Source organism: Cryphonectria parasitica, assembly GCF_011745365.1.
Source record: "Cryphonectria parasitica EP155 unplaced genomic scaffold M406scaffold_8, whole genome shotgun sequence".
Classification (NCBI taxonomy): Eukaryota; Fungi; Ascomycota; class Sordariomycetes; order Diaporthales; family Cryphonectriaceae; genus Cryphonectria; species Cryphonectria parasitica.
This window is the reverse complement of record NW_024468916.1, coordinates 3,136,959-3,163,233: the sequence shown is the minus strand read 5'-3', so window position 1 is coordinate 3,163,233 and position 26,275 is coordinate 3,136,959. Positions and strand designations below refer to the sequence as shown.

At 50.3% G+C, this 26,275-nt stretch overlaps 9 protein-coding genes across 9 annotated transcripts; 4 read left to right on the top strand and 5 right to left on the bottom strand.

Annotated features, from left to right (window-relative positions):
- Positions 1–239: 239 nt before the first annotated feature.
- On the bottom strand, positions 240–1,788 carry M406DRAFT_265553 (FAD binding domain-containing protein; the record flags this gene model as incomplete). Its single annotated transcript, XM_040917744.1, has 2 exons — positions 240–1,447; positions 1,515–1,788. The coding sequence occupies 2 exons, from the start codon at positions 1,786–1,788 to the stop codon at positions 240–242; spliced, it is 1,482 nt and encodes a 493-aa protein (XP_040773007.1).
- Positions 1,789–6,517: 4,729 nt separating this feature from the next.
- On the bottom strand, positions 6,518–8,833 carry M406DRAFT_348099 (uncharacterized protein). Its single transcript, XM_040922360.1, has 2 exons — positions 8,049–8,833; positions 6,518–8,003 (listed from the first exon to the last, which is right to left on the bottom strand). Exons 1-2 carry the CDS (start codon positions 8,762–8,764, stop codon positions 6,596–6,598), a joined length of 2,124 nt encoding a protein of 707 aa, XP_040773006.1. The 5' UTR covers positions 8,765–8,833; the 3' UTR covers positions 6,518–6,595.
- A 716-nt stretch (positions 8,834–9,549) lies between these two features.
- On the bottom strand, positions 9,550–10,976 carry M406DRAFT_50160 (uncharacterized protein; the record flags this gene model as incomplete). The annotated part of the gene is made up of 4 exons (XM_040924410.1): positions 9,550–9,794; positions 9,882–10,470; positions 10,533–10,658; positions 10,731–10,976. The coding sequence occupies 4 exons, from the start codon at positions 10,974–10,976 to the stop codon at positions 9,550–9,552; spliced, it is 1,206 nt and encodes a 401-aa protein (XP_040773005.1).
- An 807-nt stretch (positions 10,977–11,783) lies between these two features.
- Positions 11,784–12,449, top strand: M406DRAFT_358178 (YjgF-like protein). Its single transcript, XM_040923820.1, has 3 exons — positions 11,784–11,953; positions 12,032–12,105; positions 12,165–12,449. Exons 1-3 carry the CDS (start codon positions 11,902–11,904, stop codon positions 12,387–12,389), a joined length of 351 nt encoding a protein of 116 aa, XP_040773004.1. The 5' UTR covers positions 11,784–11,901; the 3' UTR covers positions 12,390–12,449.
- An 867-nt stretch (positions 12,450–13,316) lies between these two features.
- Positions 13,317–14,241, bottom strand: M406DRAFT_65062 (uncharacterized protein; the record flags this gene model as incomplete). The annotated part of the gene is made up of 2 exons (XM_040924913.1): positions 13,317–14,116; positions 14,205–14,241. 2 exons carry the CDS (start codon positions 14,239–14,241, stop codon positions 13,317–13,319), a joined length of 837 nt encoding a protein of 278 aa, XP_040773003.1.
- A 631-nt stretch (positions 14,242–14,872) lies between these two features.
- M406DRAFT_334058 (MFS general substrate transporter) lies at positions 14,873–16,696 on the top strand (the record flags this gene model as incomplete). Its single annotated transcript, XM_040920898.1, has 3 exons — positions 14,873–15,050; positions 15,221–15,704; positions 15,844–16,696. 3 exons carry the CDS (start codon positions 14,873–14,875, stop codon positions 16,694–16,696), a joined length of 1,515 nt encoding a protein of 504 aa, XP_040773002.1.
- A 464-nt stretch (positions 16,697–17,160) lies between these two features.
- Positions 17,161–18,503, top strand: M406DRAFT_266750 (FAD/NAD(P)-binding domain-containing protein; the record flags this gene model as incomplete). Its single annotated transcript, XM_040917822.1, has 2 exons — positions 17,161–18,109; positions 18,187–18,503. The coding sequence occupies 2 exons, from the start codon at positions 17,161–17,163 to the stop codon at positions 18,501–18,503; spliced, it is 1,266 nt and encodes a 421-aa protein (XP_040773001.1).
- Positions 18,504–18,901: 398 nt separating this feature from the next.
- M406DRAFT_74939 (uncharacterized protein) lies at positions 18,902–21,466 on the bottom strand (the record flags this gene model as incomplete). The annotated part of the gene is made up of 3 exons (XM_040925783.1): positions 18,902–19,594; positions 19,659–19,840; positions 19,924–21,466. The coding sequence occupies 3 exons, from the start codon at positions 21,464–21,466 to the stop codon at positions 18,902–18,904; spliced, it is 2,418 nt and encodes an 805-aa protein (XP_040773000.1).
- A 469-nt stretch (positions 21,467–21,935) lies between these two features.
- Positions 21,936–23,766, top strand: M406DRAFT_265396 (HET-domain-containing protein; the record flags this gene model as incomplete). Its single annotated transcript, XM_040917731.1, has 2 exons — positions 21,936–22,454; positions 22,519–23,766. 2 exons carry the CDS (start codon positions 21,936–21,938, stop codon positions 23,764–23,766), a joined length of 1,767 nt encoding a protein of 588 aa, XP_040772999.1.
- Positions 23,767–26,275: the final 2,509 nt, after the last annotated feature.

The window sequence follows — 26,275 nt, the reverse complement described above, 5'->3', positions numbered from 1 at the left end:
AGTTACTGCCATTACTTACCAAATTCGTGAACAGCAGCTAATATTATAATACACATTTTGAAGATTCTTACTTTGTTGTGCTCGTGACAGAAATTAAACTCTAAATAGCACCGGTAACATATACCAAAGAAGAGTTTATTGTAGGCTTGTAGCCAATGGGTCCAGCTCTGTCTATTTTAGTCTAACTAGAATAGCATTAGCCATCCCGGCATTTCCTTCATAAAATTATCCTAACGAATTTAGGCTTCGTAATTAGCTACCTTCCATCCACCTGGCATCAAGTCAGTGTAGACCCGAGTAGGATCGTACTTGTCCCGGATAGCCTTCAGCCTTTCCACATTCGCGGCTGGGTATCCACCAAAGACATCTTGCTCGCCATTGGCATCATTCAAATACACATAAGGGACAAGCACACCGAGAGGCTCCAGCTGTGCGGTAATGTTTGCGTTGAAAGCATCATAAAACGCCTGGATAGTAGCATCGTCTGACGCTTCGTACCATGTGATCGACTCCTCGATCATGAGGTATGGTGCCACATCGGGGTCCAGTCCCATGGGATCGGGGCCGCCCTGCTCCAAGCCGCCGAGCACATACTGCTTGCTGACGATGTTCATGGCTAAACCCGTGATCCAGATGTCCACGTCCGCGAAGTATGAGGCGATCATCTCGAAATAGGTATCGTGGATCAGCTGCAGAGCCTCGCGATTGGCGCGCAAGGTCAGGAACCACCAGCCCTCTCGGAAGCCAGCGATCTCGTCGGTGCCTGTCGACATGAGTGTGGCTGCGGCACCCATGCCTTCCATGGGCCCGTACGAGTCGGTGGCTGGGGGGAGGATGGGGGCGGAGAAGTTCTGGAAGAATTCTGGCGTTGTGTTGTTCCCGTTATAAAACATCATGCTGGTATACGTTGTGCCATTCTGGGAACTACCGGCATTGGCAACAGGAGTGAGGGCACCCTTCACGTCAGGGTTGGGGTTAACGGCCATGTTGTATACGGCGTCGAGGAAGCCCTGGCTCTGGTTCGAGGTCCAAGTACGCTCGCCCGCAGTGAAGGCTGGGACGTCGATGGTACGTAGCTTGAAATTGGTGACAATGCAGAAGGAGTTCCCACCGCCGCGGAGCGCCCAGTGCAGGTCCGAGTATTCGTTGCTTGCCGTCACGTTGGCGATGGTGCCATCGGCCAGCACGCAGGTGTATTCGTCGATATTGGAGGCCGCCCAGCCAAACTCGTTGCCGAAGTTGGACATGCCACCGCCGGTGAGAAGCCCTGGGACGCCAACAATGGACATCCGACCACCGACAACGGACAGTTGGTAGTCTTGGAGGTAGTCCATTACGGTTCCCCATCTGTTGCCGGGGCCGACATCGACGGTCTCATGGTCGGCAGCGAGGTCAATCTGGTTCAGGTTGGTGCTGGCAAGGAGCACGCCGGTGGAGTTGATGTTGTCTAAAACAAGTATTAGTCCACTTTCCTTCCCAATCATTACACTAGCACTGAGGCAGGGCATGCTCACTGGAACCGGCAATAGCCAAGTGGCCACCGCCCTTGATGGCGAAGGGGGTGTTGTATTGAACTAAGGTCTGGACAGCAATGCTCATACGCTCTGTCGTGTCAGGAGCAACAATGCAGGCTGGTCCAAGTGCTGCCGCCGCGTCCCAGTAATCCGTGTTGATGTCGATATATACGGTCGAGTTGGGAAACGAAGTAAGATTGCCCCATTGGGAGCTGAAGAATTGGCAAGCCTGAGCTGGTGAGGAGAAGTTCGAAGCCAGAGCCGTCTCACTCATCGAGCTAGCTGCTGCCGCAAGGGCAAGTGATTTCTTCATAGTGAAGGGAGGTGTGTCGCAGCAGGCAGTGATCGGCTTTGAATCAAGCGAAGGTTGGGGGAAGCGGAAGGCTGTAAAGAAGAGATAGATTTTATCCCAAGCGTCCTCGGGAAGAAAGGGAGACTCATGATTTATTATATACTCACGGCTCTATATCGAGCTCAAATTTGGTAGTTTGCATCGAGTAGCTATGATATAATGCCGCCTGCCCCAGATATCCGAGTGTTCGAACGAACTGCCGTTTACATGGAAACGGCCCGCAACTAGGGGGGATCTGCAGGGCAATGTTGCGTGGCGCGGGTTCAACCCTGCTTACTAGTATTTCGCTCTCGGTCTCGCTCCTCTTATGTGCATGATATATGACAGATAGCGCCCCCCACACAGACATGTTTGTGCCTACCGGTGGGGCAAGGCTTTCTTCTAGTTGAACGTTGGCTGCATGAAGTACGTACGGGTTTAGTACTGAAATAAGGGCACCCTAGCTGAGTACCTTGTATCCCGTGCGTCTTGTCAATCCTTGGTCATATCCTGTCACTGAAGTACTAGAGGGGTCGTTGCGAAAGAAGCCCCATAGAAACTGACCCAGTTGCCCAAAGATACCGATAATACCAGATTATGGTACTGTGGTGCTTATGGGTCACGGCCCTACCGGATTCGGACAATTTGTGCAGAGTGCCCCACCCAAAGAATCAGTTTCCCCAGTGCTATAGCACCCTAGTTACAGTAGAAACAAGTTGCTCGTCTTCTACCGCCGCCGCCGACTATCGGGAGAGTTAATTATCTACACGTTAAATTCCAGCATTTGACCGGTAAAACACAAATCTCGCAATGATCTAGTCAAATCGCTGCAGAGTATTACAAGTTCTCGCATCATGATGTAAAGTTGGATGACCAGACAGAACGGGTCCGGCAAGGACTTATAGTACATACCTATATGCCTGATTTATAATACTAACATCAAAGAAGATTTCGGCACTAGTTTAAATCTGCACACACAAGGAGTCCTGGCCTTCATGTGCCATCCCAGGCATTGATTTTACCACTTCTCCGCCCAAGCAGTTCTTACTATACTATACAAATGCCAAATCGAAGTCAGACCTACTCCAATAGTTGAATGATAATTAAGTAAATAGAGGCCGAAATCCAAGCAATACTTGTCTATAATAAATATTATTTCGAGAAGAAGCTTGGCTAACATGGTAGGTAAACAACAATTACATCCACTTCATAAATGTGTTTTGCTCAGGTACGAAATGAGAAAATCAGTCCCTGGGGGTACGGCACTGGACCCTGGGGGTTGTAATGGACGTAACATAGTGCAAGGTTTACGGCACTGGAGCGCCGGAAAGGGGGGGGCGGGGCGCAGCGAGGATGTTGGAAAGCGAGAGCGAAGAACCTGCAGCCAGTTCTGAGAGACTGGCGATCATCTTTTCCCGACAGTAGCCTATTACCAATTAAGAAGTTTGAAAATGTTTTCCGAGGCATTGTAACCCATCCAATATGTTACAAACTACAAGACAACTGATTTACGAACAAGAAGAAGAAAAAAACACCACAACGGAATATGCAGCATTGGGGATACGTAGTGCTGAACCAAGTTCGACCACAGTTGCACGCAAGATCTTGATACCAGACTCCTCTGGGCAAAAGTCGGTCAAAGGATCTCTGTCGGGAAAAACACGGTCAAGAAGGCACGAGAATTGTATGAATCCTCTATCTTAGACTTTCCCGGGTGGTTAAGAACCGAGAAAAAAGATACGTAGTAAAGAGAAGGCCTGGCATCTAGTTCCTATACCTAAGAAGGTACCCTGAACTTTACTCACATACTGAGCAAAATAACTTTTGTTATTGATGTATACGAATGCTCGAGCTTGTATCTATTGCCAGTCCTATCCGTGATTATAAGTTGGCAGTACGGCTTGTAAGTCATCTTCTCTCGACGAACTCCCAATCCAGAAAGTGATATTGTGCGAGGGCCAGTGAGTCACTGGCCCTAGGCCGTGCACGGCCCAGCCAGCCAGCCAACAGCCAGACCTGTTGATAGCCTCAGTTAGTTGCCCTCGTGGTTTTTCTCTTCTTTTCTCTTCTCTTTAGCGCACTGCAATACGAGCTTTTTTGCCCTCGCATAGATATTATCCGAGTCTACGATCCATTCTAAGTCTTGCCAGTATCCAACCTCGCGATGTATAATTGTTCAGTTCATCACCGTCTCTTCCCCGTGTGCCAGGTCGACCTTGCTGAACCGGATAAGCTGTCTGTTTGGAGTTTCGATGGCTGTGTATTGCTGTCAGAAGTAGACCTGGGCGACTTCCTTCCGACACCAACCCGTGTTTGACACTAATATTACTGGCAACGACACTTTGTTTCCTCTAGAGATGGCGCTTACTTCCGGTGCCGAAAACCAAAATGCCGTGTGCCTTCAGACCGTACCCAAACTTGAACGGCGGATTTGCCCGGTCCAGCGCCGGCAGACTTCAGTAAGAGCCTACGTCGCTTGGCAGGCAGTGGTAAAAGATGGGCGTAGCTCCGCTATTAGAGGCAGATGAATTGGCAATTGGCACTTGAGTTAACACTGCTGAATAAAATTTGGACCAATGCCCTCCCCGTGAACTCGCCCGCGAAAAAGATTCTGCAGAATTGCACTCGTCCTCACCACTGTCGAATTCGATAGCGCAAAGCTCTGTCCAGAGAACCGCGTTGAGAAGGTTTTTGCTGCGGTCCTAGCCAGCTCAAGAGGGACGTGCAAAAATTCGCCATCTGTGCGCCACTTTGCTGCGCCATCCTTAGCGAGTACCAACACCGAACCAAGGCAAATGATGGCTAAACTAGCCTGCTTCGCTGCAGAGACGGCGGCGAAGATGCGGAATGAGTTGGAGGTATTGGTGACGTCAACTTTTTGAGGTAGTTCACTTTAACGGCGCCAACCTTTTCCTCGCGGGATTGAAGAAAGGGTTTTCCATGGAGGGGCCGTGTGGAGTTGTTGGGTGCGTAGGAGCCCGTGACCAGGAGCTTAGCAAGGGGTCCTAAGACTGCTATGTTACTCGAGTTGGTGATTGCTTCTGAGAGCGGCCAAACCCCGTCATGAAGCAAGACGATAGCCTCTTCCGATGCGTTTCTAGCGATTTCTAGATGACTCGCTTCTCGCATCGTCGTATTGAGGTTCTCGATTGTAAGCAAGGGCGCATCAAAAGGGCCTGTGGAAACTTAATCTCCAGAAGGCGCAGTGGACAGCGTCACCAACCAAAGTGACAACAGCGTAATCATCAGCACAGCCGAGCAGATTGGCAAATATTGCTGGCTGGCCTGGCGAGAGCTCCAACCCGATGACGGCCCTCATGGCATTGACCGCTGCATCCCTGGCTGAACCGGCGGCCAAGTGCAACGATTGTAGTTCATTGATTTTCCCAGCACTATACATGATTATGCCGTCGAAGCCAATTGTATTTCGGAGGACATTTTGAATCATGTATTTGTTGGCCGCCATGTGCACTCGGTTCACAGCACTATACGAAGCCATCAAGAAATAGGCTTAGCATTCTAGACCACTTTGAGAAATTTCATCGCTTGCTCGTTCATAAAGCGATTTACTCCGCCGTATTGTGAGGCTGCGTTTATACCGCCGCTGCTTTGACCGTAGACAAAGTGCTTGACCGTGCTGGCCACTTTGATATATTAGCCATTGTTGTCGAGCTCTTGCATTTCTTTTTCGTAAGCTGTGCCGAATTCGCCTACTAGGTAATGATCCTCTGTGCGAGTCCGACCCCGTCAGCTATATAGACCACCATCGCTTCCAGTCAGCTGGGAGTGGTCACTCTTTTTACCTGCGACATCTTCACCATACCTTTGTACTCATCCAGAGATATTCTACGGCCATGAAGATGTGTGGTATGCATAAGCTTGGGTTATGGGCACTCATGTTTCGCTAACCCTGCCTTCATGAGGATCTTCAGCCGGATCGAGCTCTGGAGACAGGAACCAGCGGGCCCCAACAGCCACATTCTCATCTCTGATCACACTTGTCGCAAGCGTGTAGAGCGGGATGTTGAACGAAGCACCAAATGATAGAGACGCTGGGAGCAGCGTACCCCAAAGATTACGAATGGAGTCCAAAGAATCCGTGACTGTGATGTATGATATCCCAAGGCCTGTCGAATTCATCTGCTCTTCTCGCACCAGACTTGCAACAAGCAGCATATTTGGTACGAGATTATAGTTATCACAAAAATTTGCAGCGCCTATAATCAGACCAGACGTCGTCCAAGCTGGTGAGCCTTTTGACGACTCACCGAGGATGCCGCTTTGGTACTCAGCCAAGACGTCGTAACTAGTCTAATTATGTGACAGGTGCGAGCCGAGTAAGAAACTGCGAATGCCTCTGGTTGGACGATGCGGGTCACCGTGTGTCCTTGACATTTGATCGCCAAATTCCCTTGACCTGTAGATCCGAAATCATGTTGCGTTGCTTTCGCCCGGCCAGACCAACGATGGTTTCTGCATCCGTTCATGGTGGTAAGCCATTGTGGTAATACTCCTTGTCTGTGCAGAACAAGGACACTCGTTAGTAATATCGCATCTGTGAATACTAGCAATGCTGCAGGAAACAATACAGCCGGGATGGAGGTTGCCTTGCTCGCCCTGTCTCTACGAGCAAAAGAATCGTCACGCTCTACTACACAAACCTAGCAGATGTACAGCACAATACAGAATAGATTAGCTATCAGTCCAATGAGTAGTGTTTCCTGCAGACCGAGGCTCGTGATGAGACCCCTTAGGCATGATCCGTATTACCTGCCACCAATATGTCTAAACATGTCATGATAATCTTGCCTATGCTCCGTCCGCTCCTACGTTGAAACACGTTTCTTGCCCAGGATATAGCCGCTTCAGCATCGCCGTCCTCTACACCGACAGTCTGCATTGCGTTTGGTGCCTGCTTCCGCAGGAGTTGCCATGCAATGAGGAACGCTTTGTATGCGTACAGGGCGGTCCACGGCGGCTCAGCATCGGGAGTGGTCGTTATGTCAAGGTAGCGCAGGAACCAGTCGAGGTGAGGTTGGGCGGCCTCGGCCGTCTTCGTCCCAAACGAGATTTCGCCTGTGGCCGCCAGTCTGGTAGACTCCCTCAGCGCCGCATCCACGCTGCCCTCGATGATGCCGCAGGTGTGCGAGGGCGACCAGATCTGCAACTCGATCATGGCGATCTCCCATGTCGCCTCCTGCAACGCTGCCAGTGGCGAGTCCGCGGACTCGACCTGCGGGCGGATGGACGGAGCCAGCGCCACTAGTGATGACCGCAGGGGCTCCAGCCTCTCCAAGCTGAGCCTCCCCGTCATTGCAGACCAACCCGAGACCTCCCGTGCGCTGGAGAGGAGAAACTGTGCGATGTTTATGGCGCCGTAAGGATCGAATGGAGGTAGTGGATCGGCATCTGGTGCAGGTGAGAGAAAGTGGCGGACGGCATCAGAGTACTGCACCGAAGTTGAGGGACACCGCGTCATTAGCTGGCAATATGCCCAGCTCTCGGCGGAGCTGGCAGCCCAGCAGTCTGATGGGCAAGGCAGCTCGAGTTTGATCTCGAGATGTGACAGTGACCGAGGGATAGACAAGAGCTGATACCAGAGCGCATCAATCTGGTGCGCAGCCAAGACTGTTCGCTTTTGTGATTCACTCCGGATGAAGTCTTCCCACATCTCCTGAAGGTCCTTGGCTGGTTGGGAACTCGGTCGTGTCGGTTGTGTCAGACCGCTAGACCGCGTTAGAGAGATCATCCGAGGATGCATTTTCAGGCCGTACGTCGAGTTCTCTCCGCAGAGATACATCATGGCGCAAATCTCGAGCAGGAGGTAGGCCTGCACCATCGCCATGCCGTCGTTCGAGTCGTCGTTTTTTCCTTCCATGCTGGCCAGTTGAACTCGGGCTTGGTGAAAACAATGTAAAGACACACTCGGACCAGAACACGACCCTTCGCCGCAGTCAGGGTCTCCACCATGCTGATAGCCAAGACTGAGCATGCTCAGGATTAAATAGCGTGGTCTTCCGGTCGTGTCAAATGTTGGGTGGTGAAGAAAGGGGAAAAAGGGTGATACATAGTTGAAGTAGAGACGAAGTCCATGCTCGATCTGCGACGCCGATGGAGACCACTCGTCCTGGAGGAATTGTAGATCCCGTGGTGACAAGCTCTCTGGAAGTGCCTGATTGGATACTGCGCTGACATCAGGGAACGGAGTCTTCCAGGCCTCCACCGCCGCTGCTGCGGGTAAGTCGAGCTCAAGAAGGCTGAAATCTAGAGCAGGCATCACGGGCGATGTACTCAATCCCATATCGGTGAAACATCTCGTGAACGAAGGGAGATGTGCTGACGTAATCGCTGATGATGATGATGATGATGATAAAGACGGCTGAACATGGCCAACCTCAAAAGTCATATCGCCCTCATCGGTGTTCGTATGTTCGCCGGTGGTACCGGTGGATGAATTCGGACTGTCGAGCGAATAGTTGGGCCGGTAGGTATCTTCTGCCGCCCCCGAGAGCTCTGGAGGCCAACTCGAGCCACTCATGTCTAGATGCATCTCACTGCGCCATTGACCTGAACACAACGTGCTGCGGCTCTCTGCGGAAGAGCCGAGAATCGATGCAACGTCCTGAGACCTCTTCCTCCTGGATCGTCCTGGGATCGCGGCCGGTTGGGGGCGAGATCTCTCTAGAGTCGGCGCCTCATCATGTTCAGGGTGTTTCCTCCTCATGTGACGGGTGCATAGGTCTCTACGGGAGAAAGTGGCAGAGCACAGCCCGCAGGAATAGGAGGCCTTGTCCGACGATCGCGTATGGAGAGCAGTGTGACGTTTGAGGTTCTCGTGCCGGGTGAATCGGCTCCGACAGATAAGGCACTGGAAGGGCTGGGTGGATTGCTCCCCTCTGGCGGATACAGCGACAGACATGATGGCAGTAACAAGGCGGGACCATTCGACAGGGCAGGTGATGAAGCTGTATTAGGTGGATAGGTATTGGTGAGACCAAGACATCACAGAACAAAGCATCGTTGAAGGTCAAGAACCGACCGTTTGGGAGCGAGCACGGTCCCGACTCCCGGCCCCGTGCTTCCCAAAATGCCTTATCTGCAGCGCACCCCCACATCCGATCTGCGTTACCCACTAAACCATGTTGGATACTGCGGATGGTTTTCTGCCTAGAGATCTGCGCGAGTCGTAATAGGGACATGGAAACCTATGATTGGAGAACGTTATCCGGGGATTCGCCCACAAGAGTGCCGAAAGAATAGCCAAGCTTTCAGCAAAGCAAGTCATAGAGTGAAACAGGGGGGTTCCAAGGTTCTCACTTCAGAGAGACCAGGAGCTGTGGACTGGACTGAAAATCGCCATGCCATCACTTTAGGTAATGCGCGTCGAAACAGGAAACCCAAGCAAGATATGTCTTCAATTCGGCATCTAAATAGCAGTACGTTAAGTCAAAATAGCTGCAAATGATGGGGAACAGCAGCAGCTCCATCAAATTACATGTCAAGGAACAAGAGGTTTTGATGTTGAAAGGAGCTGTATTTTGGACTCTGGTTTTATTGTTAATTTTTTATTGATATAGTTATAGAATATTCATTCGCACATAATTTACAACCAGCCCAGCTAGCCACGTTTGCGACTTGGGTGAGGCTATCGCCGCCACCCCCCCCCCAAAACTTTTTACGAAATCTTGCCTTAATTAGCAACGCTTAGACAGGCAAGACGACCTTGACACCCATGTACTCTCGCTCATTCATCAGTTTGCCATCAATGATTTTCTGGTCGGCACCAACGCGGTTGCGCTCAGTGTCTGTGGGATCAGTGGCTGTGGCAATCTGGATCTCGCGCCATTCACGGTTGGTGGGTACAAGTCTGCCATTGGACGTGAGCTCCTTGAATCCCTTGTAGACGCCTTGATATTCAACGCAACCCTCACGCTGGATGAGTGGAGAAGCTACGCAAAAAGAAAGTTGTCCGTTAGCAACTGGATTGCTCCGGGGAAAAAAAACCTTTCGTCTAACAAGACAATGAAGTGGCTTACCGGAAGCGGGCTCCATGCGCAGATCGCCGACGGAACTGTTGAAAAGGACTAAAGACAGCCGTTCTGAGTTGAGCTGGTCTGCTGGTGGCGAGAACACGCGGTGACGCGTGGCTTTGAAGTGGCCACCCGAAACAATCTCAAGGGTGTCACCAATGTTGACAACAAGCGCGCCAGGCTTGTAAGGCACATAGTGCCACTGCTCGTCCTGGCCCCAGATCTGTAAACACGAAATGGGCACAGAGAAGAGTAACGTTGTCAAGCCGAAATCTGTGTGCCCATGCATCCGGAGACCTTTGGAAGCCTCCCGTGTCTGCTGACCGACGGGTCGGAAAAGAGCATGACGGAAGTAGCCTTCACCAGTTGGGCTGCCGTGGGATTGGACGTTCTCCCAGAGATAGTCGTCGGGGAGCTCCAGGACACGCGAAAACAAGGTGAGGAGCCGTCGGTTGACAGACTTGGTGAGGTAATTGCAGAACTCCTCAATCTCGTCCATGAAAGGATGCAGACAAGTGGGGATGCGGCTGCGGTCTGCCCACTCCCGTGGGTACCAGTTGAATTGCTCGATGCCGTCGGCCGCGCCACGCGTACGCTGAAGGGGTGTCAAATCAGCACCTTGCCGCCCCATGACCAAAGGGATACGATATTTTTTACCTTGAAACCATAGGGATGCTTGTATCCGGACCACCTCCCTGTATCGGGATCGAAAAGAAGTCGTTCCTTGTCCTCCTCTGTGATGTGGTCGTAAAGGTACTGGGCTAGGGCGAATTGGCGGTGGAGCTGAGAGGCAGCAGCGGCGTTAGCGACATTGATTTTACATTGTGATTGATTGTTTGCCTTTCTCGCTCTTACCTGCTCAATGGAGACACCATAATTCTCAATGAAGAGGAATCCATCTTCACGAATGGCCCTCTTGACCTGCTGGACGAGGTTGTTGACGGCGGCTGTGTCGTCGGAATCGAGCAATGACAAGTCAATCGATGTCAGCTCGGCAAAATTGTGCTTCTCTTGGGTGGCAGGTGGGATCCTCCAGGCCGGCACAAAAGGCTTGCCTGGGAGGTCGGCTGCAGGCGGGTTGAATGGAGCGGCAGGGGCCATGATGGTTTGGTGTATGTGAGTCGCGTATGAACCAGGGATGTACAAGTGGATTGTGTTTGGTTCGAGTTGTGAACTTGGCTGGTTATCTTTGATAGCAGATAGAATGAGTGAAGCCAGCGAGCGCCATATATGTTTTTCGGGACTTCATGGAAAGATTCGGCAAATGGCAAATCACAGTATAGGAGCGTCGTGTGGAGGAGCAACCCTGGATCAACGCTGTCGTACGATAGACAGAACTCGACAGCATAGAGTTCCGCCGACGCCCTCCTCCATGGCCATCGTATCATCCGTATCTTCGCTGGGATGGATGATCGAGATGTCCAATCTATTGATGTGACACTCCTCGCGTCCGCACCGTTGACAGCCGTGCTCCGCCCTTGCCGACTGCTTCTTCACGGCATCACTTTGTTGCTCCGCTGCAGCCTCATCTTGTCGCCCCACTTATTCAGCCTCGCAGGCTGCTCCTCCTGAGAGCTCCTCTATCATGGCTGGTCCAGGACCGATAAGGTATCTTGCATCAACAGTGGGCTGCGTTTCGACCATTTGTCTAATTAGTGTGTACGGCATAAGGTTTGAAGCTTTGAGCTTGTCCATATTCGTAAGAGAGGTGGCACGGGAGGAGCTCCTCCCACCCGATGACAAGGATTACGGCTAGGGCAGTGGGTCATCCACCTGATAGAGCTCCTCATTCCTGTGAACTTGCATGGAGCACAACGTCTTGCTCCATAGATCCATGATTATGATTCGAAGGGATAAAAGGACGTGGAACGTGTCCAAATCGGCAATATATTCGTCAGCAGGTTCATCAAATATACATGGTATACAATTCTCAATCGGGAACTTCGCACAATCAACACACGCCAGTCCACACCTTTGTCCCCCTCCCCCCTTCTTTTTTACCCCTGTCCTAGGATCATCAGCAGCAATGTCTCGCGAGCTCATCTCAAGCGAAAAGTTCCCTCCCAAGCCGCACAACTGTATGTGACCGCAACAAGACTATCCATTTCGAGACGTCCATAATCGTTAGCTGACCTTTTCTCTTCCTCCTTCCCCAGGCCCCGCAGTCAAGGTTCCCGGGCTTGTCTTTTGCGCCGGCCAAACAGCTACTGGAGAGATTAAGCAGGCCACGGTTGGTTTCATCAGCCCAAGATTACACGTGTACACACTACTAACAGTTGAGTCAAAAAGAGGACTGTTCTGCAGAATCTCAAGGAGGTTTTGGAGCTTGCAGGGTCGAGCCTAGACAAGGTGGTCAAGTATAATGTGTACTTGGCGGATATGAAGGATTTTGCAGCTATGAATGAGGTGTACATAGACTTCCTGCCTAAGCCCATGCCGTCTCGATCATGCCTCCAGGCAATCCCACCAGGAGATGGCACTGTCATTGAAATCGAGTGCATTGCACAAGCGTAGATGCTGAGCAGTTGCAGGAGGTTACATCAACTCTAAACCTCATTTAAATATGAACTCAAGACCACAAGCACCCGTTTGCTGTGCAATGAAATATCTGAAGCGTGATGTTTTTTTATTGCACGACCAAGTGTTGCTAACATCGCCACATCGGCCGAAACGTGCGGACCCTGTTCTACCATGTCGCAGCACTTATCAAGATGGCACCAAAATCATCTTTACCTCAAGGCCGTACCTGTCTCCCTCCTATCGGAGCAAGAATCCATTGGCTCACTACACAGCTATCTTTCCATAGAGGGTTCCTGAATGACGATCAGCTAGAAGAACACAGCAGAATCCCAGTGGTGATGAGATCTGCTTCTTTTTAAACATGGTGCGAGCCTTAGCCAGGCCCAGGGGTACATGAATAAGTTTGTGATGTACCATGTACCTATAAATCTACACCCAAGCAGGAACCGGCCACGCCTGCACAATGTTCTTTACAACTGGATTTCGCAATACCGCTAATACCGAGGCTGTTTTCTTCTTGGCCTTTTAGCCTAACTTTGAGCAGTCAGGCGTCTCTAACACTACCAAGCAAATATGGGAGGGTTTCAAGAAGCTTCATAGCTACTGCATGATAATGTATATCTTTAAGGCCACTGTAGCGTTGCTAGCTCTGCAAGTGGACCATCGGTGACACGATACAGAGGCCATGCTCCCTACTATCACAACTAGCAAATAGTGAGAGTCCCTCAAGGGATCTCCATTTAGAGAACGTCGTCCCCGTAATACTTTTTAATAGTTGGTGCAGGTGTCCCTTGATTATGTTGCCGAAGTGGCTATAGCACATGCAGTAGTTACAAAGATCAATAGACCCCTGAATTGGTATATCCCGGAAGAAAGAGGTATTATTCTCCCTCCCATTCATTCCCCTTGCCCCTGGCCTTGTCAAGACTTAGCCAGGTCAATTTCAGATATGTACCAGTTTTGTATCGCCTTCGTGTCACCAGTTATTGCCACGGTGTCAAAGGTCCCCCGAACATCCTTCGCCACAGTGCCGTTGTTCACCATTCGCCCAACCCACTTGCCATATTTCCGCCCTGCTGCCACGATCTTATCCAATGCGGCGACAAATTCCGGTTCGTCACCTCTAGCAGGGGTATAGCCGAGCAGGGACTGAGCTAGGTCGTTGGGGCCAATGAATACCATGTCAACACCCGGTACGGCGCAGATAGCCTCGACATTCTCGACACCGGCGCGCGTCTCAATCTGGATCATAGTCACCAGGGTCTCGTTGGCAACCTTCATGTACTCAGGCGTTGTGAGACCGTATCCGATAGCGGGGAATGCGGAGCCCTGGCCACGCACGCCCTGAGGTGGGAACTTGGAGGATGCCACAATCTGCGCGGCTTCCTCAGCCGTGTTGATTTGTGGCACCATGATACCGTGGGCGCCGGTATCGAGCGCCCGCTTGATGATGTCGTGGGCAGGCCCACGGATGCGAATGACTGGCGACACTCCCAATGCGGAGATGGCGGCGACCGAGTTGTGCATCGCCTCATCTCCAATGTGGCCATGCTCGCAGTCTATAATGATGCCGTCGAAACCACACAGAGAAACAATTTGCGCCTGGCGTACTGAGGGGATAGCCAAAAAGGTCATGAGTGGGTACTGCCCAGTCCTCAGGCCATTGAGTAGCCTCAGACGAGAGTTCTGGACCTGCGTTGTCTGGGCGGTGGGATATTGTGCTGTTGGTGCTGACATTTTGCCGTTTTCTGGGGGGAAAGTATACTGGCTGCAAAGGGCGACTGACAAAAAGAATGGATGTGGCTACACAAAAGGTCGGCTTTGGTTGTCTGAATTTGGCCAACATCCTATGCAGTATGGCTTGCCAATGCTGCCTTTTATCTATCCAGATAATGAGTGCTCCACGAGAGTAGCTGCATGTGAGAATATACTCATTGTGTCCATCAGCAACTGCAACACGCCCCAGGGAGGAGCACAGAGGAGCACCATCAACACTGCCGGACAAAATGACCAATACAAATTACCTGGTACTTTTCAGCCAAGATGCGAGTCGGCAGCAGTAGAATTCAGATTAGCGCGTTGTTCTCTGCAGCCGGCAACTTGACTGGGATCCGGCCAGGAGGAGCTCCTCCCAACTCAATCTGTCCACGCTTGTGCGCTTATCTATCAAGGGGCTTTATCTTGCATACGGGAGCCAATCTCGCAGCTCTATCACAAGGCCCCTGGTATCTAGCCTTGTGCTCCAGTAAGTTGGTCCAAAGACAAGGCTTGTAATGTAATCCAAGGACCAACCTGCTCATTGAGCTGTCAAATCTTGAAAAAGTCCAGCTCGTCCTCATGTCTGTGGGGATGTGCAAGATTCCCGAGTAACACTGCATTCACTGTTTGCCCCCGTATCCTGATCTGCCCTCGTCTTACTCTTGCTTGCTCGAGGGAAAGCCTCACCTCTGTTCATTAGCAGTGTTCATACCTTAACGATGGACATCGACAAGAAGCCAGTGTCTCATGACAATGAGGACCACATGTCGGTTCGTGAGGGCCAATATGACGACCAAAATGCAGCCAGCAAGGTCAAACCCGATTCTCTGCGCGATCTAGAGAATCAGGAAATTGCAATTCGTACAAAGAAACTTGTACGCAAGATGGATCTCTTCAGTTAGTTATTTTCTTTTTTTTTCTTGTTTGCGATGTTATTCAAACCACATTGCATTTCATATTGCACGACGATCTAGGTCAATTATGGGTCGCCTTCATCACATCCAACACCTCCTGTCGAGGTTACATGCTCAGGCTTCATGCTAACCGTGGAATTGCTTTGTTTACAGTTCTCCCACCGATCGGTATATTGTACATTTTGAACTACATCGACCGTCAGAACCTCTCGGCTGCCAAACTTCAAGGGATCATGGAGGACCTTGACATGACCACTCAACAGTTTGCCACGGCCGTATCGATCCTCTTCGTGGGGTATTTGCCATTTCAAATTCCCAGCAATCTTCTGATCACGAGGATTGCGCGGCCGGGCATGTACATCTGTCTCGCTGTGGTGATCTGGGGAGCAATTTCGGCGGCTACGTCGGCGGTCAAAACCTATAATCAACTCCTTGCCGTCCGTGCCATTCTTGGAATCGTCGAGGCAGTCTTCTTCCCCGGAGCAGTATACTACCTGTCGGCATGGTACACTAAGAAAGAGCTTGGCAAGCGCCTGGCTGGGCTTTATATTGCTCAACAAGTGGGTAATGCGTTTGGAGGCCTCTTTGCTGCCGCCATCCTTCAACTAGACGGAGCGCATGGTATAGCAGGCTGGCAGTAAGTGTTCTTCTTTTTTCCTTTACATTTATTATTTGTCTTTCAACTTTCCAGACTCCAGTGGCCTTTTTCGAAGCAGTCAATTTGCCCTGGACGTCTTTATAGCGGTCAGAAGCTATTCTAACCAACGAGCAAACAGGTGGCTGTTCATTATCGAAGGCAGCGCCACCGTCGGAATTGGTGCTGTCTGTGCTTGCATCATGCCGGAGTTCCCACACAACAGTCGCATGCTTTCGCAGGAAGAACGAGACCTCGCAGTCTGGCGGATGGAGTCTGAGGCTGGAGCCGCTGAGGGTAGAGAGAAAGAGAGTGTACTGAAAGGCTTTCTCGATGCTCTGTCCGACCCAAAGATGTTGCTTCTCATCTTCTGCAACATGATGTCCCAGGCACAAGGTTCGATAGCCAACTATTTCCCAACACTCGTCGACTCTCTTGGCTACTCAAGCACCCTCAGCCTCCTTCTCACCGCTCCTCCATACATTCTTGCCGGCTTCATCTACTATGGGATCACCTACTATTCGGATCGCAAGAACACTGTGTATCCAATCATCATTGGGTGCATTTCGATTGCCATGGTGATGTATATCATTCCCATGGCAACCGAGAACGTGGGCGCGCGCTACTTCAGCATGATGGTCTTGCCCTTCTCTTCTGTCGGCCCACAAATCCTCATGTACAAGACGATCAATCTTCACCTTGCCCGGCCTATTTCGAAGCGTGCCGCGGCATCGGCTCTAGTCAACGCCATTGGTGGAACTTCGAATATTTGGGCGTCCTACTTATACTATGCGGGCCCGCGGTTTTACGCTGCCTTTGGGACTTTGATGGGTTGCGCAGCTTTATTCGCACTCACGATTACTGTTTATCGATGGCTTGTCCTGCGCGATAACAAACGCTTGGACTCTGGCGATCCAGAGCAGATTGCGAAGGTGGTCAAGAGGGGTGTGACGCAGGAAATGGTTGATCTTGGGTGGCGTTACGAAATGTACTGATCATGTAATTTCGATAAGCACTGGCTGGTGTTTAGCGTTTTCAATATTCCCGCAGAATTAGGTGGCATATAACTCGGCAAAGGGACGAAGGTTTTCAAGGGGCTTACGTACATAGCTCGTAACGTCCCACTTGTGCAGAGGAAGTTCAACCCTTAGACCATAAAATTGCTTCTCAACTTATATCCGGCTTCCGTGGATGCTCCGCGGCCTCGCATGATGGTGCTCCACTATGTCATAGCGTATACTATTTGGTGGACAAGCACCGCCTGGCTGCATATTTAAGTAAATGAAGATGCGGATGATCCGCGGTATTCTAGCATGGACCTAATTATGGGCAATTAATCCACGTGCGTAATTATTTATTTAAAATCCGCCAAAGCCAGAGTAAAAGGACCTACCCAAGCGAAGATGCTCGACACACCTAGGATTACCAACCAATGCCTTAAGAAAACAGTCGCAACTCGATGGCCAGTCCAAAGGTTCTTGTCATTGGCGGTGGTGTCGCCGGGGCCGTCCTAGCTCTTATACTCAAGGAGAAAGGTTACAGCCCCATTGTCTTTGAGAAACACAGTATGATAGGTGAAGTCGGTGCCACACTCAGTCTTATGCCCAATGGTATCCACGTACTCGGTCTCCCTTCCGTGGCGGTCGCCGACTGGATTTACGCCACAGCAGAAGGTCTGAAGGTGTTTCAGGAATTCAAGGCCGACGGCACGCTTCTCGGCCAGTCAGACCTTCCCAGCTCGTACAAAGCTAAGTACGACTATGAGGCCTGTGGGATTTCACGCACGGCACTCAGCAAAAGGCTGAGTGAGCGTCTACATGAGGAGAACATAGAGCTCCGCGAGCACTGGTCCCTGACTGGGTTCTCCGAGAACGATTCCGGGGCTACAGCGTTCTTCTCTAATGGCGAGACGGTATCGGGAGAATTCATCCTCGGTTGCGACGGTCTTCACTCTAGTACCCGCGCTGCTCTATTGAAAACCAAAGGACTTGACCCTGAACATCCTCCAGCTACCTACACCGGCATGACCCAAACCGCGGGCATTACTCGCACACCCGAGAAGATCGCCGCCATGGGACCTGGGTTGCGGAACTGGTATGGCGATGCCATTCATGTCGTCTCCTACACCATCAACGCCAGCCACAGCTCCTGGGCCATTACCCGAGCCGAGGAGGAGGGCACCAAGGAATCGTGGCATCTCTACAATTCAAACGAGCGAGAGGCTGCGCAAAGAAGCCTTTTAGCATCGTCAGGTCCGGGAGGCGTGGCGCAGTTTGAGCCTTGTGTCCAGGAGATGTTCGCGACCGCGGAGAGGCTGGTGAAATTTGGTCTGTATGACCGCGACGAGCTCGCTCCGCAGCTCTGGCATGGTAGGCGTGTGGTGTTGGTCGGAGACGCCGCTCATCCAAGTAAGTGCCCTATATACTTAGTATTGGGCCATCTCCTGGCTATCCTTTCTGTTATCCACTGACAACTACTGCTGCAGCGAGCCCGCATTTAGGTCAGGGCGCCAATCAGGCTTTGGAGGATTGCTACCGGTTAGGCAGCGCTTTGCCAGACATCGGTTCAGACGGTAAATTTGACATTGACACTTTGGAGGGAATTTTTGCAGCATTTTCCCAAGAACGAGGACCACGCACAGCAGCCTTGGTCCGGGCAGCGAGACATAACGGTCGACTTCGTGTTGTTACAACTGGACAGGAAGATTGTGAAAAGAGGGACCGGCATATTATTGAGACATGGTCAGACCCGGCAAAAATAGCCGCTAAGTTCAAATTTCAAATACCTGGACGGTGGCATTGAGACTCCATGCTGAGCGTTCAAGGTATATACTCTCACACAAAATGTCGGACAACGCAACCTGTTAATACATACATAAAAGATGGGATTGACAATTTTAAAGAATATCTATCTTGATATACTGTCTGGGTAGGGTGGGCGTGTGGGAGACGACAAAAAGCATGAAGACGCAGAGACAGGGTGTGAAATGTGTCTTAGATATGCCAAAAGAGCTCAAAATCAAAAGAGGTCACGGGATCGTCTGTTGTCATTCTCTGTCTGATGCCATTCGAGAACCATGGCCCTTTACAACTGTACGGTAGCTCAGATTCCAACTGCCCTCCTCGCCCTGAAGTCTAATCACCATACTAGCCACCACAACACCACAAGTACTTAAGTATTCACTGCTTGCCCGCTCCCTCCTATTCCACAATCCCTTCAAGCCCTTCGAGCACGTGACTTTTTAACCTTTCTTGAAGCTCTTCAGAGTCATAGATCCCGAGCATCTTTGCAGACTCCCACTTTTCCATGACGTCTTGTTCATTTAAGCTACACATCCATGGGAACAACTTGGCCAGGTCCTCCTGCTCCTTCAAATCCTCAACCTTAAGTCTCTGAGCAAGTTTTCGGAAAACTTCCAGTTGGCCAGTGTCTGTCGTCTGTAATGCCTTCACTTGAGTGGCCAGTACGCGATTGGCCAGTGGCCCTTTGACACCAAGTCTCCGGGATACGTCGAGAAATTCAGCAACCCTATCTTTCTCCACAGTGCCCAGTGATAGGGTTATACCTTTGAGTGGCCATATGGTTGCCCAGTCAGTTGATTGCCTAGGACCAGCTAGTGCAAGCCCCTTTTCTGCGTAAACCAAATCATTCAAAGCTTGGACATTGGTCAGGTCGGCTCCAAGTAGCTCGCAGATGTGCTGGGTCCATATGGCGTTTCTGACTCCGAACTTCAAAGAGGAGTTCATGTCGAACGTGACCATGTTGACATCAAAGAGACCCATTTGGCGAGCCTTCGTGGCTTTCCATGTGAAGTCATCGTCGGCTGAAGATTGTGGCACGAAGAATAATTGGGAGGTGCTCTCATTGCTGCCACACTTGAGGTCCGGGTCCACCTGCAGCAATGGACGTCAGTATCCAAAGGAAGAAAAATGGAAAGGAGATTCTCGAAGCTCGTACCTCGGAAATTGCCAAACCGACAAATACAGAAGGTTCGGGGGTTAGCCACTTCAACAGAAATGATACAACGACGGTGTCCTCGCTCAGATTCCGTTCCTCCTCATCCGAAAGGCGTGGTCGCGCAACATAACCAGCTTTGGTGATATGAAGCGCATTATAATGAATTTGATCAGTGATCGTGTCTGCATTAATGTCAGTATACTGGATCGAGTTCATCTGAAAATCTTATACTGGTTTTCAAGCCGAAGGAAACAAAATGTCTTACCAGTAGGAATGATTGACTTCAGCAAGTATTGACAAAAGTCAATGATCATCATCGTCCTGCTCAAGTCTCGCTTGTAGTGAGGGTACCGGGGATGCAAAATGTCCAGATATTCTGCAAACGTTGGCAAAGTATTTTTGGCCTTCCCGAACTCGCTCAAAAATTCGTTTGAGCGAGATGGTAAGTATTGAGTAATCAAACTCTGGCGCCCAAGAAAAAGTGCCATAGTCGCAGTGTGGTTCAGACATGTGACCCAGTATCTTGCAGTCCACGCGAGTTGTAGTGCTGAATCATTATGTTTGGTCCAGAGATTGGTGTGCTCTATCGGCCACTGGTCGGCACCCAAAAGAGCCTGAATCCTGAGGGGGAGGGAAGCATCTGGAGTTACATCTTCCATACTGTTCAGCAGCTGTTCCAGTCTTCCAAAATTGTGATTGTTCGAAGCTTTGAGAAGAAGATGGAGGCATCTTGTACCGCTCCATTCATAGTCCCGCTTGAAATGTTTGGTGTTGGGTTTATCTGCAAAGTAGTTGTCGAGCCATACTGGGAGGTAGGTAAAGTCTTGTGCTTCTTTCTTCCTCTCTTGCTCACGCGCGTTGGCTTCCGAGGCAGCAACGGCACCAAGTTGTTGGAGCGCAACCTCCCCGGTTATGACAATACCGTTGATAAGATCCAGCATGCGAGTCACATCGTCAGATACTGTTTCGCCTTCGGAGGGCTTGTAAAGAATGTCGTGCTCAATATCGGACCAGGCGTGCATGATGATGCTCCCAATTTGGATCTCAATATTCGTAGGCTTGTCTCCTCTCGTAAAATCATCGAAATGATAACCCTCTTTCATCCGAACAATGACATGAGTTGCCTTGTAGCCAGCGAATGTTGATTGCCAGGAATGGTCCTGATTGGCTCCATTCATCAAGGCACCTTGCTCGGGGCCCGTGGGTATATTCGTGTTCTCCTCCTGCTCCACTAGCTTTCTGATGGTTTGGAATTGTCGTGAGAGACCCCCCTTTCGACTCGGGCCCTGGACAATCTCAAAGTTATCCTTGAGGAAGACAATGACTTTATCGACATCTCCTGGGAAGTACAAGGAGATACGAAGCCCCGCAAGGTCAGGCATGGCATCAAACATTGCATCAATGCGGCAATCCTCGTCCATATCTGTGAACGGGATCACTTCGTTGATTTTGTCCTCCATGTTCCATCTTCTGCAGTAGCTTTCCCAGGCGTCGTGTTGGCCAGTCTCGACCCGGCGGGCCATGACTCTAGCTCTTAGAGTTTTGAGCTGAACACGTTCTTTCTGTCGTCGGCGCAAGGTTCTCAGAGCTTTGTTGTCTTCTTTTCGTCTGGCGCTGATAGGAAAGTGCCGGACATTGAATCCTTTGCTGAGACCAGGAATGTTCCCTCTACCGGATTCAATGATCCTCTTCGCTTCCTTCATATGCGCATCCAGACGACTTTCCCGGCTGTAAAACTCTCGCTTGAAATCCCGCAGACACTGTTCGAAGACTTGGTCTTCCTGGGTCATGCCTTGCAGAGTCGTCATTGCTTGTCTCGATCTGATGTTAGATGATGAGGAACTTTTGGTGGAGACTATTGTTGGAAAAAGAAGAATGCTGTTCGAAGCGCAACGGCAACAAAAGAGATTTGAAGATTGGCAAGATATGCAAATTTTGCTGAAGTCGTACCTCGCGCCTCAAATAACAGCTTCAGCCGCACATGCAGGTTTTCTGATGCGTAGAAGTGGATCTGTTGTGATAAGGCATTGTAGATATTTACCAACGTGACTAGTCGTGTGAAACTGTGATCTGCGAACCCGCAATCCTTCGTGCCATTCTGCTTACGCCCCCGCATGAAAAGGCCCACAAAGCCTGATCCAGCAAGGAAAAACGGGAATCCTCCGGACCATCCTTTGCCGCGCTAATATAATCAGGATTCAACCGCTGTGCACATATCGTCGTAGGCAGTACCAAACCGGAATCAACTTGGAATTTGAGATACCGAAAACCTCCAACATGGACCTCTTTCAGTATGACTCGTTGAAGCTCAACAATTCTTTCCGGGTATTGATCTTGAGTCCTGGAGGTCCCGACGATGTCCTCCAAGGCGAATTGGAAACAGTCGACAGCGGCGCGGCTGGGGAATACGAAGCCATCTCATACGTATGGGGCTCTCCTAGCCGAGATTTCGCCATGGTTTGCAACGGCGCCCCCATCCTCCTTACTAGGAGCCTATTCATGGCACTGAAAAGAGTCAGGCTGTTGACAGGTCCAAGACGCATCTGGGCAGATCAAGTCTGTATCAACCAGGACGACGTGGAAGAAAGAAGTCAGCAAGTGAAGTTTATGGATGGTATATACCGGAATGCAGCTCGAATCCTAGTGTGGCTTGGTGAAGACAAGGAATCCATAGCCCCGAGTTCATTCACTTCCATTCAGCACCTTTCACAGATCATCAAGGATCACCAGATTGACAGTAACGCTTTAAGCGACGACCAGTGGGCCTCCATTCGAGCTTTGACGACCAGACCTTGGGTAAGCCAACCCTTTCATAGGAAAAAATTCGTTGCCTTTGGCCGTTGGCACTAAACCTGGACAGTTCGGTCGGGTCTGGATTATTCAGGAGATAGGCACCCGGACACCAGCAACCCTTTTCTGGGGCGAGGGAACCATGGAATGGGATCTTCTACACTCGGTTTGTAGGGACCTCACAGAGTATCATCACCTGAGGAAACAGGTCAACATACAGACGGCTAAGATCAAATACTTGTACTATCGATACGTGCAACCCGATAAGGAAAGTCGTCACGCAAATCGCTATAACTTCATATACGAGCTGCACCGCGCCCGGCATCTTGGGGCCACCGATCCGCGAGATCGAGTATTCGCTTTCCTTGGTCATTTTTCGGCGTATCAAAACGCGCAAATCCGTGGAGTAGTGGCTAATTATGCTACTTCGGTCGAGGATGTGTATTGCGATGTCTCCATCAGATCTCTGAAAGGGGGTGATGAGGGAATGATCACCCTCGCAGCTGTCCAGCATGTCGAGCTCCCATCTCATTCCCCTCTGTCAGAGGTGCCTGGTCCTGAAGAACGGCTCGCCTTACCGACATGGGTGCCGGATTGGCGAATCTATCAGTCGCATATCCTTTATGAGCCCACGACCTCACACGACGCCAGCCGAGGAATACGCCCAGATCTTGTCGTGGACGGAAACTCCAAGACTCTTTATGCAAAGGGCTTGCATGTGGATACCGTCAAGGTCTGCGCTGTGCCTTTCGAACCAAGGCACTTCCACGTTGATGGCGCAATCTGGCCACAATCTATCGAAAGAGTATGGCGTGAAATATGTGGTCACAGTGACTTCGATCTGAAGATTCCATACGTCAACGGAGACTCTGCAGTCTTTGCATACACTCAAACTCTAAGCAATGGCTGCGTTGCTCTTGCCTGGCAAGATGGACTAGCAGGTTCTGCAGCAAGAGACGAGTGGCTTGCCCATAGTGCAGCATATATCTCCGTGGCAGCTGGCAGGACTTGCACGGTACATGAGGGGATACGTCAACTCGCAAAAGCAGGCGACGAATATAAATGGGCTCGTGCGGCCAACGGAGCGTCGGGCAACAGGGTATTTGCCAGAACAAAGAGGGGGAGGTACGTCTTGGGGCCCAAGGTCATGAAGGAGGGAGATATTATATGCGTTTTATTTGGGGGTAAATTGCCCTTCTGTCTTCGACCCTGGGGCGAAAGGTACCTTCTTGTCGGAGAGTGTTATGTGCATGGAATCATGCAGGGTGAGGCTTTAGATGGCAACAGGGGGGGTGGCCAGACATTTAGCATCATCTAACGCCTCGGGCTGAGCAAACAGAGGTTGCCCTTGCTCAGGTCCTAGGTTCTAATTGGTTATATATAACAAGGGGCAGAATTTGATACAGTGCAGACTGATGGGCATTCTTTCCATCATCACTGAATAATCCTCATCCATTCTTCCCACTCCATATTGGAGAAAATAAGGTAAAAGCATCCTCTCATATAATTCTGAGAGCAGACTAACGAGCCTCTGAGCTGTTGACACATTGTTCAAACTTTTCATAAACTCAGCTCTGATGTCACTATCCTGGTCTCAACGGAGATCAGTCTGTCTCATTGACAGTGCTGCGACTTTTGCCACCATTTCAGAGAGCACAAAGTCCCTTGCAGCTCGAAGCTCTCCAATGCTAGTAGCTGTTCGAGACTAGTGTCCCCCAGAGCGTACAGCATATCCTCATCGTGACTATTGTGAAAGCGGTGTGGGTTATCGAAAGCCTCAACGGGAACGGGCATATTTAAAGTGAAATGACGCAGCCTAGGCTGCTGGACGAGAATCTCAGGCAAGTCTTGTGAGATGAGCCCACTGTGTTAATGAGGCATACCTTCCTAGTAGCCCCGGTTGATGAAATAGTTTGACAGTCAGAGACATGAGATGGTCGAACTCCTTCAGATCTGGAGGGTCGGAGGATTTGCAGAGACGTGAGTCGAAGATGAACACGAAATGGTCTAGGGTGACGACTCGAGACTAGCAGATGATCCGCAGAAGATGAATTCAAAAGACATTGACATGCTCACGAGCGTCGCTCCTGCCGTATTCATCACTATCTTTGTAGTCTTGTCCGTTGTTTGTTTGATCGCTTCCTGACCTGCAACACTCAGTTTACGCACCAAGGCAAATTTGAAGCCGGGCGATACTGATCCATTACCAACTGGAAGAGGAGCTAATTGGCGCTAGGGAGTAAACCAAGACCATGAAGGTAGTTCACAAGAATTATAGACCTTCACAAGACAATCCCAACCGCCGCATGTGTTACCTAGTGTCTTCAGGGGACGAAAGAAATTCGAAATCTTAAGCTCTTTTTGTTGCATGTCAGTAAAAGAAAACGAAAAATAATGTATATCTTCAGGATCAAATATGTGTGATTACAACAGAATATGAGGCCCAATGCCAAAAGGTGCGCGATTGTTTGACCTCCGCGATCCGCCAAGGCCTTTGAATAAACCAAACCATAAGGCCGTAATCGTTTCAGAGACGAAGGGTTTCTGGATGTCGGATTTCTTCTCTCTTCTTCTTGTTTTTCTCAACTTCTGCGAGAAAAATTACTTGCTGATGATTCTGATCTGGATTGAAATCTTCCTTCATTCGAGAGCGTGGAATTTCAACCTCTTCAGGCAGTCAGGCCATGAGACTCCTAGCAGATGGTAACCTGCAGGCATGGCGCACACGCACAGGAACAATCTGCAAATGCGAGATGACGTACCTTAAAATCAAGATATCCTATAGACTATGGAGGCCTTCGATACCCTCATCGGGGTCCGCAGCATGCTAGGATTTGCAACGAGAACTTGTCGCGTCCGGCTTTCTGTCTCACAGAAAGTTCAACACTGCCTGCGCTAACCCTGAGGCTCAAGTACGTTCAGTCCACGGTAGGCATTGAGCAATCATGTGGTCAGATGAGGCAGGCCGGCTATTCCCGAGGACCACGTAAGCCCGGCTCTTTTTCTGAACCCTTTTTGACTACTTGCCCGAGTACCCAAGTAAACATTCTTCATGGGTTCGTCAGGATGAACACTAGATCCCTCATAAGACCAGAAATAGTCGAATGAGGCTCAGTACTAGGTGGGGAACTTCAACTGCGGCAATGTCCACGCTTGCATGACAGACCCTCCTCGACCCTGCAATCTCGGAGTCCAGTGTCTTGTCCTGCCACAATATACGTGGTGGAGGCACTCACTAAGCTATGAATCATATCGGATGAACGGCAAAAACAAGCTTTGTGGGAGTGTCCAGATCTCTGTCGGCTGAGTTGGTGCAGCATGCTATGAATAATTTTGGAATTTGGGAGGAAATGTCGTTTCTGTTCTTCTTCGTCTACTTCTCTTTCCTTTTTGCTTACCTGTTTCGCAGTCGTGACATCTCCACGGATGAGCCCGTCGACACGTCTGTTTCTTATCCTTTTTAAGTTTTGATAACATTCACCGGAAAACTCGGCTCTTGTAGACTTCATATCGTTGCCTTCCCGTATCTGACTTTTTAAAATGTACTTGGGCATGCATGCGGAACAAGCAAGTAAAAAGTCCGCACGATGTGCATAAAAAAGAAATTCATTTACGCCAGAGAGGGTCCACAGGTACCCTTAGTTAAAGTTCTGCAAAGACCCGCGACTTTGGCCGAGCAAATACCGTAGCGCGTGCAAACGGCATACTGGCATCGCCGTCGGTGGGTATCTACTTCAGCACTCGCCTACAATGCCAAATATTCGACAATCTCGACCGCGTAAGCCTTGACGTAGTATCGAAAACCAGCATTACCGCCGGGCTGTCAC

Coding starts and splice junctions, on each gene's coding strand:
- M406DRAFT_348099 (XM_040922360.1), bottom strand. CDS start 8,764: ATGTCTGTCGCTGTATCCGCCAGAGGGGAGCAATCCACCCAGCCCTTC. Junction 8,004..8,048: donor GTGGAGGCCTGGAAGACTCC/GTTCCCTGATGT, acceptor ACTTCCAGAGAG/CTTGTCACCACGGGATCTAC.
- M406DRAFT_358178 (XM_040923820.1), top strand. CDS start 11,902: ATGTCTCGCGAGCTCATCTCAAGCGAAAAGTTCCCTCCCAAGCCGCAC. Junction 11,954..12,031: donor CCCTCCCAAGCCGCACAACT/GTATGTGACCGC, acceptor CTCCTTCCCCAG/GCCCCGCAGTCAAGGTTCCC. Junction 12,106..12,164: donor GAGAGATTAAGCAGGCCACG/GTTGGTTTCATC, acceptor TGAGTCAAAAAG/AGGACTGTTCTGCAGAATCT.